Below are 20675 nucleotides of genomic sequence, written 5' to 3'. Positions count from 1 at the left end.
TTAATTGGTAGAAAAAGATGATGTAATAAAAAATGGGGGTTTTTGTTTAAAAAAAATAAGTTGACCTTGGCCTGACCTTGGCAACGCCACTCAAAGTCAAACTGATAAGATCAGTAAATACATCGTTTCGAGCCTTATAATTTTTGTCCGAAACATTTTTCTATAAAACTTATATCTTTCGAGATTTTTAAGGCTTTCCATCTTTTTTCCTCACCCTGTATAAATTTTTCGCTCTGTATTTTAGACACCAGAGTGAATAGATTCATTCGTTAATCAGCACTCGTAATTGAGAACGTACGAGAACTAATTATTTGTGCTTCGAAACGACGATTGCGAAAACTGCACTCATCGTTCGATGTAAATCTGCGAAAGTTGCAGCCTCCAAACAATTCAACGGTTTCAGCGAATACGCTGTCGAGAGTGAGTTAGTGTATCGATATAAACACAAAAGAAACGGAAAGATTTCGCTACACAAGTTCCGAAGATTCTTCGGTCGTCCTCGGGTACATAAAGGCGAAGGTAGGTTTCCTTAATCACAATAGTAACCAATAGCGTGAGCGTATCTAGTAACGCCGGACGAATGGTAGGGCTGAGAGATTTCGAGCAATAGTTCGGCTTCGAAGTCATTCTATCAGTGTCGTCGAAGCATATCATATTCCTTCTCGAAGTGTGACTAATGATCAAGTAACATCGGAAAATAGACAACAACATTGATACAATATACAATTGGACAATATACAGTTCAACAATCGTTTCGTCGTGCAAATTTATCAAGTTCGGTGAAAAATCGTCGAACGCGTGTGGCGGCAAGACCAACAAGTCATTGTGACGATGTATGAGCACCCTAGACATCCTCTCTCGGAGACTATGAAATGGTGGAAGCTAATCGAAGACGAGGAATTTGTGGAAAACATATTAAGAAAATACACTTCGAATATAAAATATCCACATAGCGATGAGAAACAGAAGGAGGACAATGGAATACGCGCGAATCTAGATCAAAAGTCTGCGCCATCGTCTGTAGCATCTGAGACCGAACGCCAGGATAAATATTCGTGTAAAAAAAATAGACGGGCAATTGCCGGGATTAAGGTGAAATGCGAGTACACGTATCCCGAATATAAATACACATGTTCGCATCCTTCGCTGCGCATGCCGCTAATTGAGCCGAAACCTATTGTCTTTCCCGACCTCAATGTACCGGAGTTACGTCGGTCCAAAACAGCGTCACAAGCATCAACAAGCGTTTGTGAGAAAGTTGCGCCTTTAAAGCCGTCAGATAATACGTTGGAAAATTCGAAAGATGAAACGCCAACACATAAATTCCTAAACCTCGAGAATAAAAAATCGGTGCCTAATATCTTGGCATCATTTTATGAGTCGCCAAACAGATATTTGATTGTAGAAGACATGAGGAAGGTCTCAGGACTCCGTAATATGTCCTTGGAGGAAGAAATCAATAGTTGTGATCAGTTTATGGAATTTAATACCTTCGCTATTTATCAGGAGATGCCTATAGAACAGAAGCAAAACGGGAAGGAACAAGAAGAGTCAAAGATTAAGCCGCTTTGTAAATTGGAACTTGGACAACCAACTGCTACTAATTATAGAACTATTTTTTACCTCAAAGGAACGATAAAATGCCTGTTTTGCAAAGAAAGGATGAAGGCTGGCTTCAACATCCGCGGCGATAGCAGAACGGTAATGTACGGTGAGTAATTTTCCGTTTTAACTAGTTATATACATATTTGTGATATTAAATTTATACGATATTAAATTTATGTAGGGTTGGGAAGTAACTCGTTACTTGTAACGAAGTTACAGTTATTCTTTCTTTTTTTTAGTAACTATAATTTAACTTTATTCCGTTTTTCCCATCTGTAACTGTAACTTAACTTATACCCGTATTCATAGTCTTTCCTTACTTTAAGGATGGAGGAAGCCTCGATGAAGGATTCCTTGAATCTCCAAGACTATCTTATTTCATAAATGGATTCCGACTCTTCCTTCCAGAAGGAAGGAAGAAAGGAAAGCTGCGTTCCGATATTCACTGTCAGTACTGAAACTCTATAATATACGTGACACGAGCTATAGATTTTTAGTAACAGTGGATATCGGAACACAGATATAACTTAGCATCGGTTTAGTAGCAGTGCATATTGCAATATGGATAAAGATAATAAAAACGTAAAAAAACATTGTACGGAGCAAGAGCGAATGCTCTTGGCGCAGCTTATCGCTGAGGAGGTTATCGAAAAAAAAAAAAAATCCTTCGTCAGAATCATTTAAAAATTCGTTGTCCATTATCCTTTTTTTCTTTTATATATTTTCAGTTTGAAAGCGCGATATCACAAGTAAATTGTAATGGAACAAAAGTAAGTGTTGCAGGTTATGTTTAGTTTATTCTGCACATCATGTGCTAAAAACTTATTACACTTCTGTGCGTTAGTTCAGAAGTGCAACGAAAACGAACAAATTTAAGATAACATTTCCTCCTCAAGGAAGCTCGTGATTTCCCTTGAGATAAGCGAGCTAGTAAGGCTCCTTGTTTGGTCAAAGAAGGATATAAAATGTAAAATGAGGATTAGGCATAAAGGAATCCTTATTTCTCAAGGAAGGACTATGAATACGGGTATTAGTTACATTTGTTGGATAACTAGTAACTAATTTAATAGTTACTTTAATAATTACTTTATATATTTCAAACTTAAGTTTCCGGCAGATCAGCATGATAACGCGACGTGCGATATCCAATAAGCGTATAGTTATTTTGGCTGCATTTGGAAAACGCGCTATTGTGTCATCTATCTTTATCATTGGCCGCGTTCAGCAGAAAAAATGCTTACTAAGCGCTTAGTGATTATCGTTTCTGATTGGTTCATTCCCCTGGATTTGTTAAAGATCTAAAAGAATACTCCAATAATAGATAATAATCACTAAACGCTTAGTAAGCAGCTTTTTCTGCTGAATGCGGCCATTCATCAGATGTAAAACAAAGATAAAATGACGCAATAGCGTCTGATAGTCCTCTCCGAACATAACCTGTATTTTTTTCAAAAAAATTGTACATTTATTAGACATTTCTGTCGGGCGTCGCCAGTCCTTATTTGTTAACAAAACTTATGTTCAGCGTGAAGTGCGCTGCGTGATTTCAGTTATATAAAAATTTCAAGCAATGGATAAAACATCTTAATCTTCGGAGAAGGATCGTAAAATGCTATGGCCAGCATATGCAGAAATATTCGAATTACAGCGAAAACTTGGAAACGAGAACAACTGGGCATTTTTCTGCTCAATTGTTATTAATAGTCTTAAAGAATAAATATGAATTGCTTACTTAAATTAATGAATTTAATTTGTAAAAATTATATACATATATAATATGAGGAATATAACAATCAACAAATTACTTTTATATGAGGTTATAAAGAATTTATTTCAATGAATTACAAAATTTAAAATAATAGCACTATTATTGTAAAAAAGTAACTGAAAAGTGACTCGTTACTTTCTAAATAACTGTAATTCTAATATGTTATTTTTGAAGGTCAGTAACTTGTAATTATAATTAGTTACTTTTTCAGTGAAAAAAACTGTAACTGTAACTAAACTGTAACCAAACACTTTTACAAAGTAACTTTCCTAACCTCGAATTTATGTAACATCATGAGATACGTAGCGTTGGATCTATTGGATCAATACGTAAAGTTAAGTTTCGTAGGAGCTGCGATTTTCACGGCAATTGTAATGTACGTTTATTTATGTGCAGATGAGATAAAAAATGATTACGTATTAACCTATAGACAGAAAGACGTCACAGGTTTGATCCACCGCTCATGTAAGATGCTAAAGAAGGTGGATTGCAACAATAACGAACCGTATCTGTATTGTACGTTATCGCATGGGAAGAAATCAGAGAAGGTGCATACGATGGTACGTACATTGCGAGAAACCATATGCAGGGTGTCACAGACCACCCGTACCACTCGTACCCGTTTTTGTCGGAAGAAAAAATAGTACTAGACTTTTTTTATTCTATTTGGTCTCAAGAATATATTGTTACAATAGTGTCCTAACTTTTGTTAACTTGTCGACTTTTGGAAATTTCGAAATCATCAAATTAATAATTAAAAGTCAGGGTGCTATACTTAACGTAGTAATGTATTATGAAAATATGAAAATGGCCACGAAAATTACTAGCGGGAAAGATTTTAAGACTTTCACATAACGTTATTTTTTATTACACTTTTATAATGCATTACCACGTTAAGTACTTATATCTATTTGTACTAGGGTCTTAGCTCAAGCAGCCGAAGAGTCGACCACTTGAATTTGCCGATAACAACACGATGCATATACTAGGTGCGCAACTAAGTTTTCGGGTTTTTTTATCAATGAAAAATGGAAAATTCCAAGAGAAATACAAAAAAACGGTTTATTCAAAGTATCGTCCCTCGCTAGCTACACATTTTTGCCATTTCTCTGGCAAGACATGAATACCGCGACGATAAAACGACGCGTCTTTGGACCGAAACCATTCATCCGACCAATTTTGCACTTGTTCGAAATTGGCCAAGTGCTGCCCAGCCAAGCTATGCGCCATCGACCAGAACAAGTGATAATCGGAAGGGGCCAGGTCTGGCGAATACGGCGGGTATGGTAGCAGATCCCATTTCAGCGTTTTGATGATGTCCTGGACGATGGAAGTGCGATGGTACGGAGCGTTGTCGCGCTGCAATATCACTCGTTCGTGTCTCGTGTCCCATTCTGGCTGTTTTTCGAGCAATGCATGGTTCAAATTGATCAGTTGTTGTCGGTAGCGATGCCCATTGACAGTTTCGCTCGGTTTCAGCAGCTCATAGTACACGATTCCTTTCTGGTCCCACCAAACGCAGAGCATTGTCTTCTTTCCGAAGCGATTTGACCGTCCCGTCGATGTTGATGCTTCGCCAGGTGAAAGCCACGATTTTTTGCGTTTGGGATTCTCGAAATCCACTTCTCATCGCCAGTAACAATTCGATGCAGGAAACTCTTTCCTTCATGCCGCAAAAGCAAAATTTCGGAAGTGGCTCTTCGATTTTCCATCTGTCTCTCAGTCAACTCATGCTGCACCCATTTTCCTTCTTTTTGAATTTTGCCATGACATGTAAACGTTTGGAAATACCTTGGCGAGTCATGTTTAATGCCTCCGCAAGTTGATCTTGTATTTGCGTATCGTCTTCATCCAATAACGCTTGCAGATCGGCGTCCTCAATTGTTTTTGGTCTTCCGGAGTGCTCCTTGCCCTCAGTGTCGAAATCGCCATTTCTGAAACGTTTAAACCAATCTTCACAGGTAGTTTTCGATGGTGTATGTTTGCCGTAGGCCTTCTCAAGCAAACGACGCGCTTCATGTGTCGACTACATGTGTCGTTAGCGCCATCCATGTGTGAAACCCGGAAACTTAGTTGCGCACCTCGTAATATCTATACGCGACTCAATTAACTATAGTGCTATCTAGGTAATGCTAAATTGTGTGGTAAAAAGGGTGCGTTCCGTTTCACGCATATGCGCGCATGTTTTATAGTATACGTGACATAAACTGTAGATAAATGCGCGCATATGCGTGAAACGAAACGCACTCAAAGTTATATCACTTACTCGTGTACATCCTGTATATATATATATATATTGGGTCTGGGAAAAAGTTCGTGGCGTTTTTCCCGATAGATGGTGTCAATTGCAAATAGCTCAGGAAACACAGATCGCAGCGACATCACTAAATGCTAGTTGCAAAAGGTGACACTTCGAGCGTTACTTTGAGTGTATAAACATCGAAATTGGTGCAGTGGTTGGAAAGTTTTTTGCGTTTGAAAGTGGAGAAAAGTAATGAAAAATTGCGCTATATTTTGCAATATTATTACGACAAAGGGAAGAACGCTGCGCAGGCTTGTGAAAAAAATTTGTGCTGTGTACGGTGAAAGTACTTTATCAAAATCTGCTGCGCGGAAATGGTTCGCTCACTTTCGTTTTGGTAATTTTGATGTGAAAGATGAGTCACGCTCTGGTCGTCCAATCACTGAAAAAGCTGATGAAATTCTTGAAAAAGTCCAGCAAGATAAGCATATCAGCAGTGTCGAATATTGGTATGGAGCTAGGCATTGACCACTGTTTTGAACCATTTACATAAAGCTGGCTACAAAAAGAAGCTCGATGTATGGGTTCTCATGAGTTGAGCGCGAAAAACATGATAGACCGAATTCAAGACATCTGCGATGCGCTGCTGAAACGGAATGAAATCGAGCCATTTCTGAAACGTGTCATAACCGGTGATAAAAAATGGATCACGTACGACAATCGGAAGCGTAAAAGATCGTGGATAAGGGATGGTGAGCCGTCACAAGCGTTCGCGAAGCCAGGATTAACGCCGAAAAAGGTGATGCTGTGTATGTGGTGGGACTGGAAGGGAATCGTCCACATGAACTACTTCCAGTTGGTCAGAGGATTGATTCTCAACTCTACTGTGAACAACTACAGAGATTACGCCAGGCAATTGAAAGAAAACGGCCCGAATTGAATAATAGGAAAGGTGTTGTCTTCCATCATGACAACGTCCGACCACACACTTCTTTGATGACCCGTCAAAAATTGCGAGAGCTTAATTGGGAAGTTTTGATGAATCCACAGTGTAGTCCAGACATAGCACCCTCTGACTATCACTTGTTCCGATCTCTGCAGAACTCTCTCAATGGAATTAAGCTGGATTCAAAAGAAGCATGTGAAAACCACTTGATTCAGTTTATCAACCAGAAACCATAGAAGTTCTTCATCGATGGCATCATGGCTCTACCCGAAAAATGGAGAAACATTGTCGATAATAATGGAGCATATTTGGTTTAAATAAATTCATTTTCACACTATAAGAAACCAGTTGAATTTTACTAAAAAAACGCCACGAACTTTTTTCCAGACCCAATATATTTATACAAATGGAATTATATATATATTAACAATCATTATATTTCTAAATTATATTACCAATTATATTACCAAAAAAAACAAGATAGAAAGAAGAAAAAGACACAAAAACCATGTTTATATTTTAATTATCAGGTTGTCTAAAAAGTATTGAGCCTTTTGCGCACGAGATAGCGTTAGTGTCCTAAATCTCAGGGTATATAAGTCGCAGCAGGTCAGGCCTAACGTCATTTGACAGCTGACAGTTAAAGCTAGTAGACGTATAAAAAGTGTTGGAATTCTTATAATCAGACATAAGGTATTGCATTGTGAAGATGAGTGAACTTTCCGTAAAACTGCGCTACATTTTACAATTTTATTTCGATAAAGGCGCAAATGCTGCGCAGGCCCGTGAAGAAATTTGTGCTGTTTATGGGCAAGATACGTTATCAAAAGCAACAGCCAAAAGATAGTTCAGTCGCTTTCGTTTTGGAAATTTCGATGTCCAAGATGCTTCTCGCAGTGGGCGACCAATCACAGAAAAAGTGGATGATATTCTGGCAAAAGTCGAGCAAGACCGGCATGTAAGCAGTCATGACATCGCCAATGACCTAAACATCCATCACCAAACAGTGTTAAACCATTTGGAGAAAGCTGGCTACAAAAAGAAGCTCGATGTTTGGGTGCCACATGATCTGACTCAAAGAAATTTACTATCTGCAGAATTTCTATCTGCAAGTTTCTACTGAAACATAACGAAATCGAACCATTTCTGAAGCGGTTGATCACGAGTGATGAAAAGTGGATAACCTACGACAACAATGTGCGAAAAAGATCGTGGTCGAAGCGAGGAGAAGCTCCACAGTCTGTGGCAAAGCCCACACTGACGCCCAGGAAGGTTATGCTGTATGTTTGGTGGGATTGGAAGGGCATCGTGCATCACGAGCTGCTACCGCCAGGCAGAACGATAGACTCGAATCTGTACTATCGACAATTAGCGCGATTGCACGACTTAAAAGAAATGGCTGGAACTGGTCAACAGAAAGGGTGTCGTATGCCACGCTGACGACGCCAGACTGCATACATCTTTAACGACCCGTCAGAAATTGAGAACTTGGCTGGGAGGTTTTAATGCCGTCCACCGTATAATCCGGACTTGGCACCGTCAGACTATCATTTGTTTCGGTCTCTGCAGAACTCCTTGAATGGTGTTAAGTTAGTTTCAAAAGAGGCCTATGAAAACTACGTGTCACAATTTTTTGACCAGAAACCACAGAAGTTCTATAGCGACGGGATTATGGTATTGCCGGAAAAATGGCAGAAAGTCATCGAACAAAATGGTGCATATGTGATTTCATAATGTTATTTTCAAATAACAATAAATGTATTCTCAATTTTGACCTCCAAAGGCTCAATACTTTTTAGACAACCTAATATATTTACATTTATATTTTAATTATATATTTATATTTTGATATTTTAATTTATAGCTTAATAATTTTTATAAGAACGAAAAAAAAGAAGGAAGAGATTGCTTTCTATCTTTCCTCCTTCTAACCCAAAAACTAAAATACAAAACAAAAGCAAAAAACATTTATATTATTTAGCAATTTGTAGAAGGACGAAAGAAAAGAAAGTAAGTAGTGCAAAAAAGTCTAGAAACCATTGTTTCTTTCGACAAATATTTAGCGAGATATCGTAAGTTAAATGTTGAAAAAGTTACCAAGTTTTCCTTGAATATCTAAAAAAATATTAGGCAAATAAAATGTTTCAGATAAAAGTTGTTAAAATTAATTCATAGAAAAAGATGATATAATAAAAAATTGGGGTTTTCATTTAAAAAAAGTAATGATCAGTGAATATTTCAAAAGTAGCGCCATCCATAAATAAAATGATATAGTTGTTTTATGTCTCCCTTGAAACCAAACAACTTTTATATGAAACATTTTTTTCTGAAATGTCTTTTTTTAAAGATATTTTACCGGTCCGGGACTTTTTGGATACCCTGTATATACAGACTGTTCCATTTTAAATGCCGCCATAAATATTTTGAAAAATATAAAAGATATGGGAAAACATTTTAGACAAAAGTTGTTCAAATTCATTGGTAGCATGAGACGATATAATAAAAAATTGGGGTTTCCGTTTAAGAAAAATGATGATCAGTGAATATCTTGAAAGTGGCGTCATCTATAAGCAAAATAATGCCGCTGCCTTATATCCCCCTTCAAACTGAATAACTTTTGTCTAAAACGTTTTTCCGTATCTTTTATATTTTTCGAGATATGCCTACGGTGTTAAAAATGGGACACCCTGTATAAATATAAGAAATTCTTCATCACGAACTATGAGAACTTCATGATTTCCGATCTGCATCATTTTCGCGAGTTTCCCAGCGGAAATAAAATTTCAACCTTTTCCGAAGTTCACATGTTGCTTTAACGTTAGTCGTAAGGATTATGATTATAATGCCGAGATAAAAGTTCTATTAATCATAAGCAATGTTGATTTCTTATTCACAGAACATGAAATACAAGTTCGGCCTGCTGCTAATCATGCTTGCATTGACCCTACTTCCGATAAGTCTAAGTGTGACCCAATACTCAATCCTCGATATGCTAGGGATAAATCTAAAACTAGAGGGCTTTAAGGAAGGAATGTGGACCATTATTTCCTTGTTCTCTCTGTATTACCTGTTCTTTGCATCCTTAATCGCGATTGATTTATACAGGTAATTATATGGATACGTTTAAATCTATTCTACTATTTTCGCGACATTCAAGTACTTTATAATCGAAGGATCCGTCGACGCTCTTATTAAAGAAGCATACGATTATAAATCTACCTAATCTAAGTAATTGGCACAATCGACTAGATCCGAATTTAATTATCAGTGGCGGAAAAACTACATAACTTTCGTTGTTCAATGAGCTTCACTACGCATCTGTACCCAGAAAGAGAGTTTATTTCTTCAGCGATTCTCTGAGGATAAATTTTCGCATCTGATACCATATGCTCTGATATTCATCGAGATAAGAACGTTGTAATCTTTTCGCCATTGACTATATATATCGTCAAAATAAAAGATTGATAAGCGTTAATTTTATCAGACATAGAGTACTCGTACATTTGGCGATATAATCTTATGCAACAAAATAATTTTTTATCTTATCCAATTTTACAGATACTACAAAAGAAAGAATGACGTAGAGACGATACACTTGACTCTATGGGATCTTCCGCCTTTCATAAAGAAACTCTAAACTTATTATAACTTAGAGAATAAGCTTATTGTTCGGGAAATAATATACACATAGATATATACATGTATATACACACATAAATACATACACACATATATATATTTAAATATATATATATATGTATGTATGTACGTTTAGACATGTATGTATATATGTATGCATATATGTATGTAAAATATTCGTATATGTATTGGAATATACAGGGTGTGGCAAAAGTCTAGAAACACTCAAATATCTGTTAAAAATGAATTTTAGAAAAAAACGTTTCAGACAAAAGTTATAAGGTTTAAAAAGACGCATTCAATGGTAATATCCACTTGACCTTGAGTAGCGTTGCTAAGGTCAGGTCAAGGTCAACCTGATATTTATAAATAGAATCCCTCACTTTTTATTACATATTCTTATAGTTTACCTCGAGAGCTTTTTAAAATACTATAACGAAGTTTTTTTTCGTTAAGTACTTTCCGAGCCGATGAGGCACGAAGGTTGCAGTACGACCGACATTAGCATTACCCAAGATGTACCGCTTAGAGATTGCACGGTCGGATTTATATCTCGTGTGTGCGTGTGTGTGTAAAAAAGTGAGTGAGTGAGCGATTGAATGAGTATGCGTCTACAAATATAAATGTTCGAATTGTTGACCTCCTTCAATTTGACACTGAAGCAGTCGATCATGAAAGCTCCTACTAATATTTTCCAATGTTTCGGAGGTAATTAATACTACTTCAGTGGTAATTCGGTGTCGTAAATCATCCAAATTTTGAGGTTTTGTTTTGTAAACGCGATCTTTTAAATAACTCTAAAAGAAAAAATCTAAGGGATTCATGTCAGGTGACCGGGGTGGCCACTCGATTAGTCCCCTCCTTGCTATTAATCTTTCAGGAAAAGAGTCGTTTAAAAACTGTCGTACCTGCAATCCAAAATGTGGAGGGGCATCATCCTATTGAAACCAAACTGTATCAAAATTTAAATCGAAAATATTGCGAATAGCAGGAATAATATCGTTTCGATATTTAAAAGATCGCGTTTACAAAACAAAATCACAAAATTTGGATAATTTGCGACACCGAATTACCACTAAAGTGGCATTAATTACCTACGAAACATTGGAAAATGTTAGTAGGTGTTTTCATAATCGACTGCTTCAGTGTCAAATTGAAGAAGGTCAACAATTCGAACATTTATATTTGTAGACGCATACTCATTCAATCGCTCACTCACTCATTTTTTTACACACGCACGCACACATGCATGCATACACACACGCACACACAAGATGTAAATCCGATCGTACAACTTCCACGCGGTACATCTTGGGTAATGCTAATGTCGGTGGTACTGCAACCTTCGTGCCTCATAACTCGGAAAGTACTTAACGAAAAAGAACTTCGTTATAGTGTTTTGAAAAGCTTTTGAGGTAAGCTATAAGAATATGTAATAAAAAGTGAGGAATTCCATTTACAAATATCAGATTGACCTTGATCTGACCTTGGCAACGCCACCCAAAGTTAAGCGGATATTACCGTTGAATGCATCTTTTTAAACCTTACAACTTTTGTCTGAACTTTTGTCAGAAACATTTTTTTCTAAAATTCATTTTTTAAGAGATATTTGAGTGTTCCAGACTTTTGCTACACCCTGTATATACATATATGTATAACATGCATAAAGTATATTCATAATAATTAATATTCAATAATTAGTTTAATTATTAATTCAGTTAATAGTTAATACTTCGGGGAATAGGTGATAACAGCAGCAGCAGCAAAGCAACCACGATGACATGTGATTGGCTGTCAAAAATATTAATATTGACGAGAGTTGTTAATAATTTAATTTAATTATTAATTTAATTGATAATTAATACTTAACAATTCTAGAGTAGTAGATAAATGATCGTCAACATATGTACCGCGTTATCACCGATATATTACCCTCTTATTTTATAAATTTTAAGAAAACATTAATTGTCTATATTAGCAATGTTAGATCTCTATATTAGATCTCTATATTAGCAATGTAAGATTATCGATATTTTTAACGAATATTCTATATGCATTTATAAAGAAACTATAATAAATGACAAAAAAATTAAAAAATATTGCAATAATACAAGTACCTTTATTAAAGTGTACAAATATTAAAAGAAATCATGTTTCTTCGAAAAATGAAAGATCGGTTAAAGTAAATCTCTAATTTTTTCCCAGTCAGACCCACAATGTTAATTCGACGTCGATGAGGATCGAATTAACGTTGATTCAATATGTCATCGGCTATTTCAACGTCAAATCAACGTCGAATCAACGTTATGGTTCTGACTGGGTTCGATTCCTCCCTACAGATGTCTATACAGAGAGAAGAAGGAGAGACGTCACGGGCCACTTTTAGCCGAGTCCAGTGTGAGTCGCGCTCTGCACAACCGTGCACATGAACTACGATGCCAATGTCCACGACTCTTGTCTGATTTCCCCCACCATGCACGCACACTAGCCGGCGCAGTCTATGGGCAAGAGCACAGGCTTTTGCATAACGCATAATACATAACGCATAAGAGAATAAACCAATTAATTTTCTTCATTTCCCTCCTCAGGATAAAAATGAAGAACTTTGATTGGTTGATTCTCTTATGCGTTGTGTATTATGCGTTATGCAGAAGCTGTGCTCTGGCCCTATCCGTGTGGACCACGCGCTCGGAAATCGTCGGCGCGCCGAGCGACAGAGAGATATCATTCCCTCCTTATCGCTCTCGTGTTCGCTCAGCGACGCGAACGAAAATATCTTTCCCTCTTTCTCGCTTTCGTTCTCGCTCAGCGACGCGAGCGAGGCTAAGGGCAAGAGCACAGGCTTTTGCATAACACATAATACATAACACATAAGAGAATAAACCAATTAGTTTCCTTCATTTCCCTCCTCAGGACAGAAATGAAGAACTCTGATTGGTTGATTCTCTTATGCGTTGTGTATTATGTGTTATGCAGAAGTCTGTGTTCTGGCTCTTAAGGCCAGAGGCGAGCCAAGTAAGGCAAGAAGAACTTGCACTTACATTAGAAGTGACTCAACAAGCAATTTCACATCGTTTAAAATCGTTGGGAATGATTCAAAAACAAGGAAATTGGGTTCCATATGAACTGAAGCCGAGAGACGTTGAACGCCGATTTTGAATGTGTGAAGTGCTGCTTGCTAGACATAAAAGAAAGGGTTTTTTTGCATCGTATAGTCACTGGTGATGAAAAATGGATCCACTACGATAACCTAAAGAAGAGAAAATCATGGGGACCACCTGGCCATGCTTCAACATCGACAGCCAAACCGAATATTCATGGAAAAAAACTCATGCTGTGTATTTGGTGGGATCAGCTTGGTGTCGTGTATTATGAGTTGCTCAAACTGAGCGAAACCATTACTGGAGCTCTCTACCGAATACAATTAATGAGATTGAGCCGAGCACTCAAGGAAAAACGCGCCCATTACTACTCCAGACACGACAAAATTATTCTCCTACATGACAATGCTCGGCCACATGTTACAAAACCGGTCAAAACCTATTTGGAAACACTTAATTGAGAAGTCCTATCCTACCCGCCGCATTCACCAGACATTGCCCCTTCCGATTATCACTTGTTCCGGTCGATGGCCCATGGCCTGTCTAAGCAGCGCTTTACATCATATGAAGATACTAAAAATTGGGTCGATTCGTGGATAGCCTCAAAAGATGAAGAGTTCTTCCGACGTGGTATCCGAATGCTGGGATGGGGGGGGGGAAAGATGGGAAAAAGTAGTAGCTAGTGATGGACAATACTTTGAATAAAACGTAACGTACCGTTCTTTCACAATAAATTCCTAATTTTTGATAGAGAACGGCGGAAACTTATTTGTACTCCTAATAACATTTCTCTTATAACTATTTTCAAACATTCTAAATACAATAATAACTTTATTTTAGATCAATGCGGATATTGACTTTTGGCCACATTTAGAGATATTCTGGCCCACTGCGCGTGGCCGCGGAGCCGCTAGGTTGAAATCTGCTATCACTGATTATGAGTAAGTTGTTTCGCTCAGAGCGACAAGGCGAGCATGAACGGGCTATCTCAATCTTGCTCAGTACACCAAGCGCGTAAGAAGACAGAGAAGACCGAGTGGTGGGGGTAAGCCTCGATCATGCGCGTAAAGCCCGTGTCACGCTACGGATTGAAGATTAAGGATTGCGGAATGAAGATTAGATTTCGACAAATCAACGAACTTCGGTTTTGATTTGCTTTATTCCGATTGGTCAAATTCAATCTTCAATCCGCAATCCTTGATCTTCAATCCGTAGTGTGACATGGGCTTAAGAATTTCCCGCATTAAGCCAGCGGCACACGGTGCTTGTTTTCGTGTTGGATTGCTTGCTGGATGAAAATACTGCGTTCTGATTGATGCATTTCCGAAATGCACCAATCAGAACGCAGTATTTTCAACCAGCAAGCAATCCAGCACAAAAACAAGCACCGTGTGCCGCTGGCTTTACTTGTGCCTGTGTCGTCTGTCTGCTCACTGGTGGTGAGACAAAGTTAAAGCGATTCAATTGTTATCCTTCTCTTACTCATATATATATATATATATATATATTATATCATTTTCACTATAGTCTGTTTTAGTAGTTCGGATATTAACCAGACTCAAATCACAGACACAAACCTCGTATCGTTGCCGAGACATCGAGTTAGTTGACGTCTATTTTCTCAGGGGGCATATCAGGACAGACATATAGCAGACACCGGGCTTTCGCCCGGTGGCCGCTCTCAGGTTTCTCTCTGGTCGTTGCAGTTGTTAGCAATTGTTCACTGCGACATTGGCTATCCTGTCTATAGTTTGTGTGTCGCGATATTACGTACCTGTCTCGTTTATCCATTTCATTGCTATCAACTAGTTCTGACATTTCGGCACAGTAGAGGATTTACGTGGAAATTGTTTCCTCGTCTGGTATCGAAGTAAATCCGCGAAGATGAACAGGCTCTTTGGACGCGCTAAACCTAAAGAACCTTCACCGAGTATAACGGACTGTATCGCTGGGGTAAGGGCGATTTATTGATGTCACCAAAGACAAATAGATAAATTCTTTCCTAGTCATTTATTTATTTTGATATTTCTGATATTATATCGACGAAGACTCGTGTCATCTGCATTAAACAGTGTGTAATAGAAAGTTGTATGACCTGCTACAGCAGCAAAGGTCTGTTTTGCAAATGTCACCTTTTCTAGGTTGACAGTAGAGCAGACTCTGCGGAGAAGAAGATAGCCAGGCTAGATGCAGAGCTGAAGAAATATAAAGACCAAATGCTGAAAATGAGAGATGGTCCAGCTAAGAATACAGTAAAGGCCAAAGCTCTGCGTGTATTGAAACAGCGAAAGATGTACGAAACTCAGGTGGACAACTTGCGGCAACAGGCGTTCAATATGGAACAGGCAAACTATGCGACTCAGACGTTGAAAGATACTCAGGCAACTGTGGTTGCTATGAAGGAAGGTGTCAAACAAATGCAGAAGGAATTCAAAAACATCAATATTGATCAAATTGAAGTAAGCTGGTAATTTACTAACAATATGATGTTAAAGGCCTACTTAATATTGTATGGATCGTTTCTGTTATTTGCAGGATCTACAAGATGATTTGGCAGATATGTTAGAACAAGCTGATGAAGTACAAGAAGCAATGGGTCGTAGTTATGGAATGCCAGAGATTGATGATGATGAACTTGCAGCTGAACTGGAAGCTCTTGGTAATGATCTAGCTTTGGATCAGGATACTAGCTTCTTAGATGATGCTATTAAAGCACCTAGCGCACCAGATAAAGAACCTGGGGCAAATTCTGTCAAGAACAAGGTCTGTTTTGGAATAATAATATTTATTAGTAAAGTTTCCAATTGATGAAATAAGATTAAACTTACTTTTATATTTACAGGATGGTGTGCCGGTAGACGAGTTTGGATTACCGCAAATACCTGCTAGTTAAGTTTGAGCGCATCAAAAGTTGAACAAATAAGAAAGTGTAAGCTTTAAAGTACTTGCGTGTATGCCCAGACACAATTTTCTGCAGAGACACAAAGCTTTTCTGATCTATACTCCAAATACCCAATTCAAATAACGTTCTAAGATTTTGTTGACAAAATTCACGCAACAGATATATTTAGTTCTGTACTAATAAGATTTTGTTATACTGGTCTTTTAAAGCTAATATTTTTATTAAATTAGAATTATGTTGTACATATATAAATAAGAAGATTATAATAAATATCGATAAATATCGAGAATTTCCTGTGATACGTGCGAGCGGTATGAGACACTCTCGTGCTCCACTTCCGATTTCTTACAAGATTATTAAATCACTTGCAATCTAGAGATATCTGTTTCTCCTATACGTCGTACTTCCATGTAACGTTCACATAAATCGAGCATGCATTCTTTGCTCTCGTCGAAATGTGTCTCGTCAAATCCATGTACCTGCGTATAGTGGTGAACGTATGCCTAAAATATAATTTCATAATACTTGACAATTATGCAACAGACTAAACTTTTATTAAGGAACTTTTGCACGTTTATTCGTTCGTTAGCAGGAAAAAAATACCTCAGAGACAAAAACACCATTTTGCTTGTTCACTAAAGCAATATATTGTTAGTACCTTTTTCCTATACAGTTTCGAAAATTCTTGTACTATATCTTCGAATAATAAAGATATACTGGACGAATTGAGCAGACACAGTAGTGATGAAGTATGTCCTGCTGGAGGAATAGAACATAATCCTATTTTCATGCAGTCCTTACTCCAGGAAGTAAATTGTACCTTATTTTGAAATCTATATAAAAGAATAAATATAGTCATATAATGAGACGATTATCAAGCGGTACACAAATTTGAATTCAACAAAGGCAGATTAAGTACCTTTCAACATTCCGCTTCATATCGGTCAAAGTGATATTTCCCCTTGCAATATGTGCAGCAGCAAGAATCACGGAGGTGCGTTGTAGAGGGTCCAATTTGATCAGTTGATTACTTCGCGACCATGCATTGGTGAACAGTTCATCCTGCAATCTTAAAAATTATCACTGATGTCTCTTTGCATTTATGGTTTAAGATGAAAATCTATAGGGAAGATGTAAATATATACTTTGTCTCTTGCATGTTGCACACATTTGGAGCAGCTAAAGTTACAGGGCTAATACTGCTGAATATATAATGCAACTTTGGATACGGCACCAAATTTGTGGCCACTTCGTTCATATCCATGTTTAAACTTCCCGGAAATCTGGATCCACTAAAAGAAATTATTATATGTTCGTAACGTCAAATGTTGTGTAGTGGTTTCACAAAAAATGTTCTCACCTGGTCAAGTGTAAAAGCATATTGACGATAATGCTGTTCATATCTTGAAACGGTTTGCACGATGCATTGTAAGTTATTTCACTAGTATTCTCTCGTTTGTTTGTTTGCGCACTACATATATCCAAGAGTGCTTTGTTCTCTATAGGAAAGACACAAGTGGCGTGTTCCACAAGCTCTCGGGTCGCAAGTATAGTGTTGTAAGGTGCTGTTATAACATCTTGCATATTTGCTGGATACACGCAAGTCACGAGCCTGCAATATTAATACTGTAAATGTACAGTTCTCAATTTATTACCTTGCAAATATTATACACATATAATTACACTAATTTAATTAAAAATATTCATTATAAAATAATATACCTTTCCACATGAGGATAATTATCCTCTAACAGTTTTAAAGTTGCTGTACCTAATCCAGACCCAGTACCACCTCCTAAGGAATGCATCAACAAAAACCCATCAAGTCGATCACATTTTTCAACCATGTGTCTTATACTTTCCTTCAAATGATTGCGATACTCCCTACAGTGAATATGGTATCCTATTGCCCTAGAGATTAAATTTTCTAAGATTATTATAATATATATTTCCACATCTTTGTTTATATTATAATCCCAAAATAAATACGTTGTGTATAATTCACCAATTATTCCCAGATCCTGGATAATTTGTTACAAAACAAGTTTGATCAAACAATCGACGCAATGGACCTTGTTTAAACCTACATACAACACTATCCTCCATGTCTATTAGAACACTCTATTAAAAGAAATAAAAAATTCTAAATTTGAGGAACTTATTTCTTATTATGTTGCTTTTAAGGAAGCTAGAAACCAACTCTAGAGGACCATACATACCCTGGCTTTAACTTTAGCTGCATTTAAGTCAGCTATATTTTGAAAATGCATACTGTCAGCATTATCTGGGACATGAAAAAAACTGGAGAATCCTTCAGACATATCCTTGATGTGTTTAACATGAGTTCGTTGAACTTTGAGCATATTAACATTACCAGTAGTCTGGATGCCGTATTCATGTAAAGCCAAAGGCCAGAAAGCTGATCCTATCTGATTCCCACATTGGCCAACTAAAATACATAAAAAGAAATTTGAAATTTGAAGAATTTGTAATGTATATTAAAATCTTAAATGTTGTCACATTATATATGCTTACCTTGTATTGTAATGAATTGACTCATTATATCCAGATTCTAAATCATCCACATATACATATGAAACAGTTGTTATTAAGTTGTAAAAATTTTGAAGATCAAAATTATATATTATTTTCTATAAACATTTGTTATTTCTGCATCCATCAAATAGACCTAAATCAATAGTAAGTTTCTACAAATAAGATATTGTTTGATTCACTTTTAAATCTTATTAATTAAACAATAATTCATTAAATTACAGAAAAGTTAAATTAAAAGCCAAAAGCGTTCACCTCAAGTGCTATCTAGTGACACTACGTAAAAACTCGTAAGGCACATCCGAGTAAAAAATGGATTAAAAATGATGACAATACAATGATTAAGAAAGCATTCTGTAGCTTAATATTTCTAATTTCCAATAATGTTATTAGATACAACGTTTATACTGACTTGTTATAATATAATAGTACGCGGTATGTCTTCCTTCATTGAATTGTTAAACGTTGAAACAATCAGAGAAAATAAGGAGATAGGTCACGGGCCGCTTTTAGCCGAGCCTAAAGTCTCTAGATTTATAAAGTACCGCAATCCTCCGCCATTTTGGCTCCAATAACGCGGTACATTCAAAACGCACAGATATGGTATTTTGTAAATAAAATAGGAAAATTGTTCGTGATATTAAATAATGTTTTTATTGATATTTTTTGGTCTTGTTAATATAAGATTTCATCGCAACGCTTCTACTATTATATACAGTTTGGTGCTGAACGGTCAAATTGTCCTTTTTGAGCGAGAAATAGATACGTGCTATTACAAATGTTTTTAATAGTTTAAAAACAATTATTATTAATATTATTATTATTATTAATTATTATTATTATTATTCTAATATATGATGTGTTACACACGATTATAACTCATTAACTATACCTCACAAATTACAGCTCTTGCTGGCAATGTATCTTTGCCAATTAATCGCAACCATTCATTGCGTCTATCGTTATTCCTAGCAGGGTTGGGAAAGTTACTTTTTAAAAGTAACTCGTTACCGTTACCATTACTTTCGGTAAAAAGTAACTCGTTATCGTTACTCGTTACTGATCTTAAAAAATAACGCGTTACCGTTACTTGAAAGTAACGATATTTTATTTCGTTACTTTCCGTTACTTTTTTTGTTGTAAATCCAGGATTATAAGAAAGGTGCTAAGACAAGATATAAATCGGACATAAACGATTAGAAATATATATATATATATATTTAAATATTTTTATTATTTTATGTTATTAAGTGTTGTACTTAATGAAAAGTTTCTTAATTAGTGGATATGAATTTAATATTTAGACATTAGTGCCTGTTGACTTTAAAAATCTTTGCCATTCATCATAGGCAGATTTCTCATTTGATGTTTGCTATTTAAAATTAAAAAGGTCATCGTTATTATTGTGTTTATCAGACATCAAAAAATTTTTAATTGAAGGAATTCCTTATAAATCTTCTAAATACGTTTGCGCAAGTTTTCACTTATCTCCAGCTAACCAACTCAATTTGGGATGCAAACAGCTGGCAATTATCAATTCTTCTTTTTCGAATGTAGTACAAAACCTAAAGTTAAATCAATAAAATTAAATATGAACATATTGATTTTTCTTTTTGATCAGATGAATGTTATTTGATGAACATATGTATTAACCAAATTACACCAACTTACCTTTCTTTTAAACCTTTCTGTGTAGCTAAGGCCAATGGATGACAATATGTGAGTCCATCTTTATTGGTTATCATTAAATTCAGCATAAAACAAAAAATGCATAGAAATTAAATACAATTAAATTTAATTTTATAAAAATTAAAAAGTAACGATTAAAGTAAGGACGTTTTGTTACTCGTTACAAAAAAAATGTATCGCCGTTATTTTTTCGTTACTGACACCAAAAAGTAACGGCGTTACCTAATCGT

The 20675-nt window shown here is 36.4% G+C and overlaps 3 protein-coding genes across 4 annotated transcripts; 2 read left to right on the top strand and 1 right to left on the bottom strand.

Moving 5' to 3' along the window:
• Positions 1 to 211: 211 nt before the first annotated feature.
• Positions 212 to 10284, top strand: LOC105183801 (uncharacterized). Its single transcript, XM_011142160.3, has 4 exons — positions 212 to 1711; positions 3770 to 3933; positions 9458 to 9666; positions 10120 to 10284. The coding sequence occupies exons 1-4, from the start codon at positions 832 to 834 to the stop codon at positions 10196 to 10198; spliced, it is 1332 nt and encodes a 443-aa protein (XP_011140462.1). The 5' UTR covers positions 212 to 831; the 3' UTR covers positions 10199 to 10284.
• A 4720-nt stretch (positions 10285 to 15004) lies between these two features.
• Positions 15005 to 16403, top strand: LOC105183799 (vacuolar protein sorting 60). Its single transcript, XM_011142158.3, has 4 exons — positions 15005 to 15254; positions 15443 to 15760; positions 15837 to 16064; positions 16144 to 16403. The coding sequence occupies exons 1-4, from the start codon at positions 15186 to 15188 to the stop codon at positions 16192 to 16194; spliced, it is 666 nt and encodes a 221-aa protein (XP_011140460.1). The 5' UTR covers positions 15005 to 15185; the 3' UTR covers positions 16195 to 16403.
• Positions 16404 to 16513: 110 nt separating this feature from the next.
• On the bottom strand, positions 16514 to 19242 carry LOC105183800 (tubulin epsilon chain). Of its 2 annotated transcripts, XM_011142159.3 has the most exons (10): positions 19169 to 19242; positions 18739 to 18775; positions 18423 to 18652; positions 18209 to 18324; positions 17926 to 18114; positions 17564 to 17815; positions 17349 to 17495; positions 17123 to 17272; positions 16862 to 17036; positions 16514 to 16706 (listed from the first exon to the last, which is right to left on the bottom strand). In XM_011142159.3, the coding sequence occupies exons 2-10, from the start codon at positions 18761 to 18763 to the stop codon at positions 16560 to 16562; spliced, it is 1431 nt and encodes a 476-aa protein (XP_011140461.2). In that variant the 5' UTR covers positions 18764 to 18775; positions 19169 to 19242; the 3' UTR covers positions 16514 to 16559. The 2 variants fall into 2 exon arrangements, with proteins under 2 accessions (XP_011140461.2, XP_025156887.1); XM_025301102.1 differs by lacking the exon at positions 19169 to 19242 and having other exon boundaries at positions 16533 to 16706; positions 16807 to 17036; positions 18739 to 18882.
• Between the last annotated feature and the right edge of the window lie 1433 nt (positions 19243 to 20675).

Source organism: Harpegnathos saltator, unplaced genomic scaffold (assembly GCF_003227715.2).
Source record: "Harpegnathos saltator strain DR-91 unplaced genomic scaffold, Hsal_v8.6 scaffold402, whole genome shotgun sequence".
Taxonomy (NCBI): domain Eukaryota; kingdom Metazoa; phylum Arthropoda; class Insecta; order Hymenoptera; family Formicidae; genus Harpegnathos; species Harpegnathos saltator.
The sequence above is the reverse complement of the archived record's forward strand: the minus strand, read 5'-3'. Positions and strand labels throughout refer to the sequence as shown.

What these genes read in the sequence shown, in the direction of transcription:
- LOC105183801 (XM_011142160.3), top strand. Translation starts at nt 832, where the DNA reads ATGTATGAGCACCCTAGACATCCTCTCTCGGAGACTATGAAATGGTGG. An exon ending in TAGCAGAACGGTAATGTACG is followed by an intron (nt 1,712 to 3,769) that starts GTGAGTAATTTT and finishes ATTTATGTGCAG; the next exon opens with ATGAGATAAAAAATGATTAC. An exon ending in CAGAGAAGGTGCATACGATG is followed by an intron (nt 3,934 to 9,457) that starts GTACGTACATTG and finishes TCTTATTCACAG; the next exon opens with AACATGAAATACAAGTTCGG.
- LOC105183799 (XM_011142158.3), top strand. Translation starts at nt 15,186, where the DNA reads ATGAACAGGCTCTTTGGACGCGCTAAACCTAAAGAACCTTCACCGAGT. An exon ending in TAACGGACTGTATCGCTGGG is followed by an intron (nt 15,255 to 15,442) that starts GTAAGGGCGATT and finishes CACCTTTTCTAG; the next exon opens with GTTGACAGTAGAGCAGACTC. An exon ending in CAAATTCTGTCAAGAACAAG is followed by an intron (nt 16,065 to 16,143) that starts GTCTGTTTTGGA and finishes TTATATTTACAG; the next exon opens with GATGGTGTGCCGGTAGACGA.
- LOC105183800 (XM_011142159.3), bottom strand. Translation starts at nt 18,763, where the DNA reads ATGAGTCAATTCATTACAATACAAG. An exon ending in AATTATCCTCATGTGGAAAG is followed by an intron (nt 17,816 to 17,925) that starts GTATATTATTTT and finishes TTAATATTGCAG; the next exon opens with GCTCGTGACTTGCGTGTATC. An exon ending in ATGCTTTTACACTTGACCAG is followed by an intron (nt 17,496 to 17,563) that starts GTGAGAACATTT and finishes AATTTCTTTTAG; the next exon opens with TGGATCCAGATTTCCGGGAA.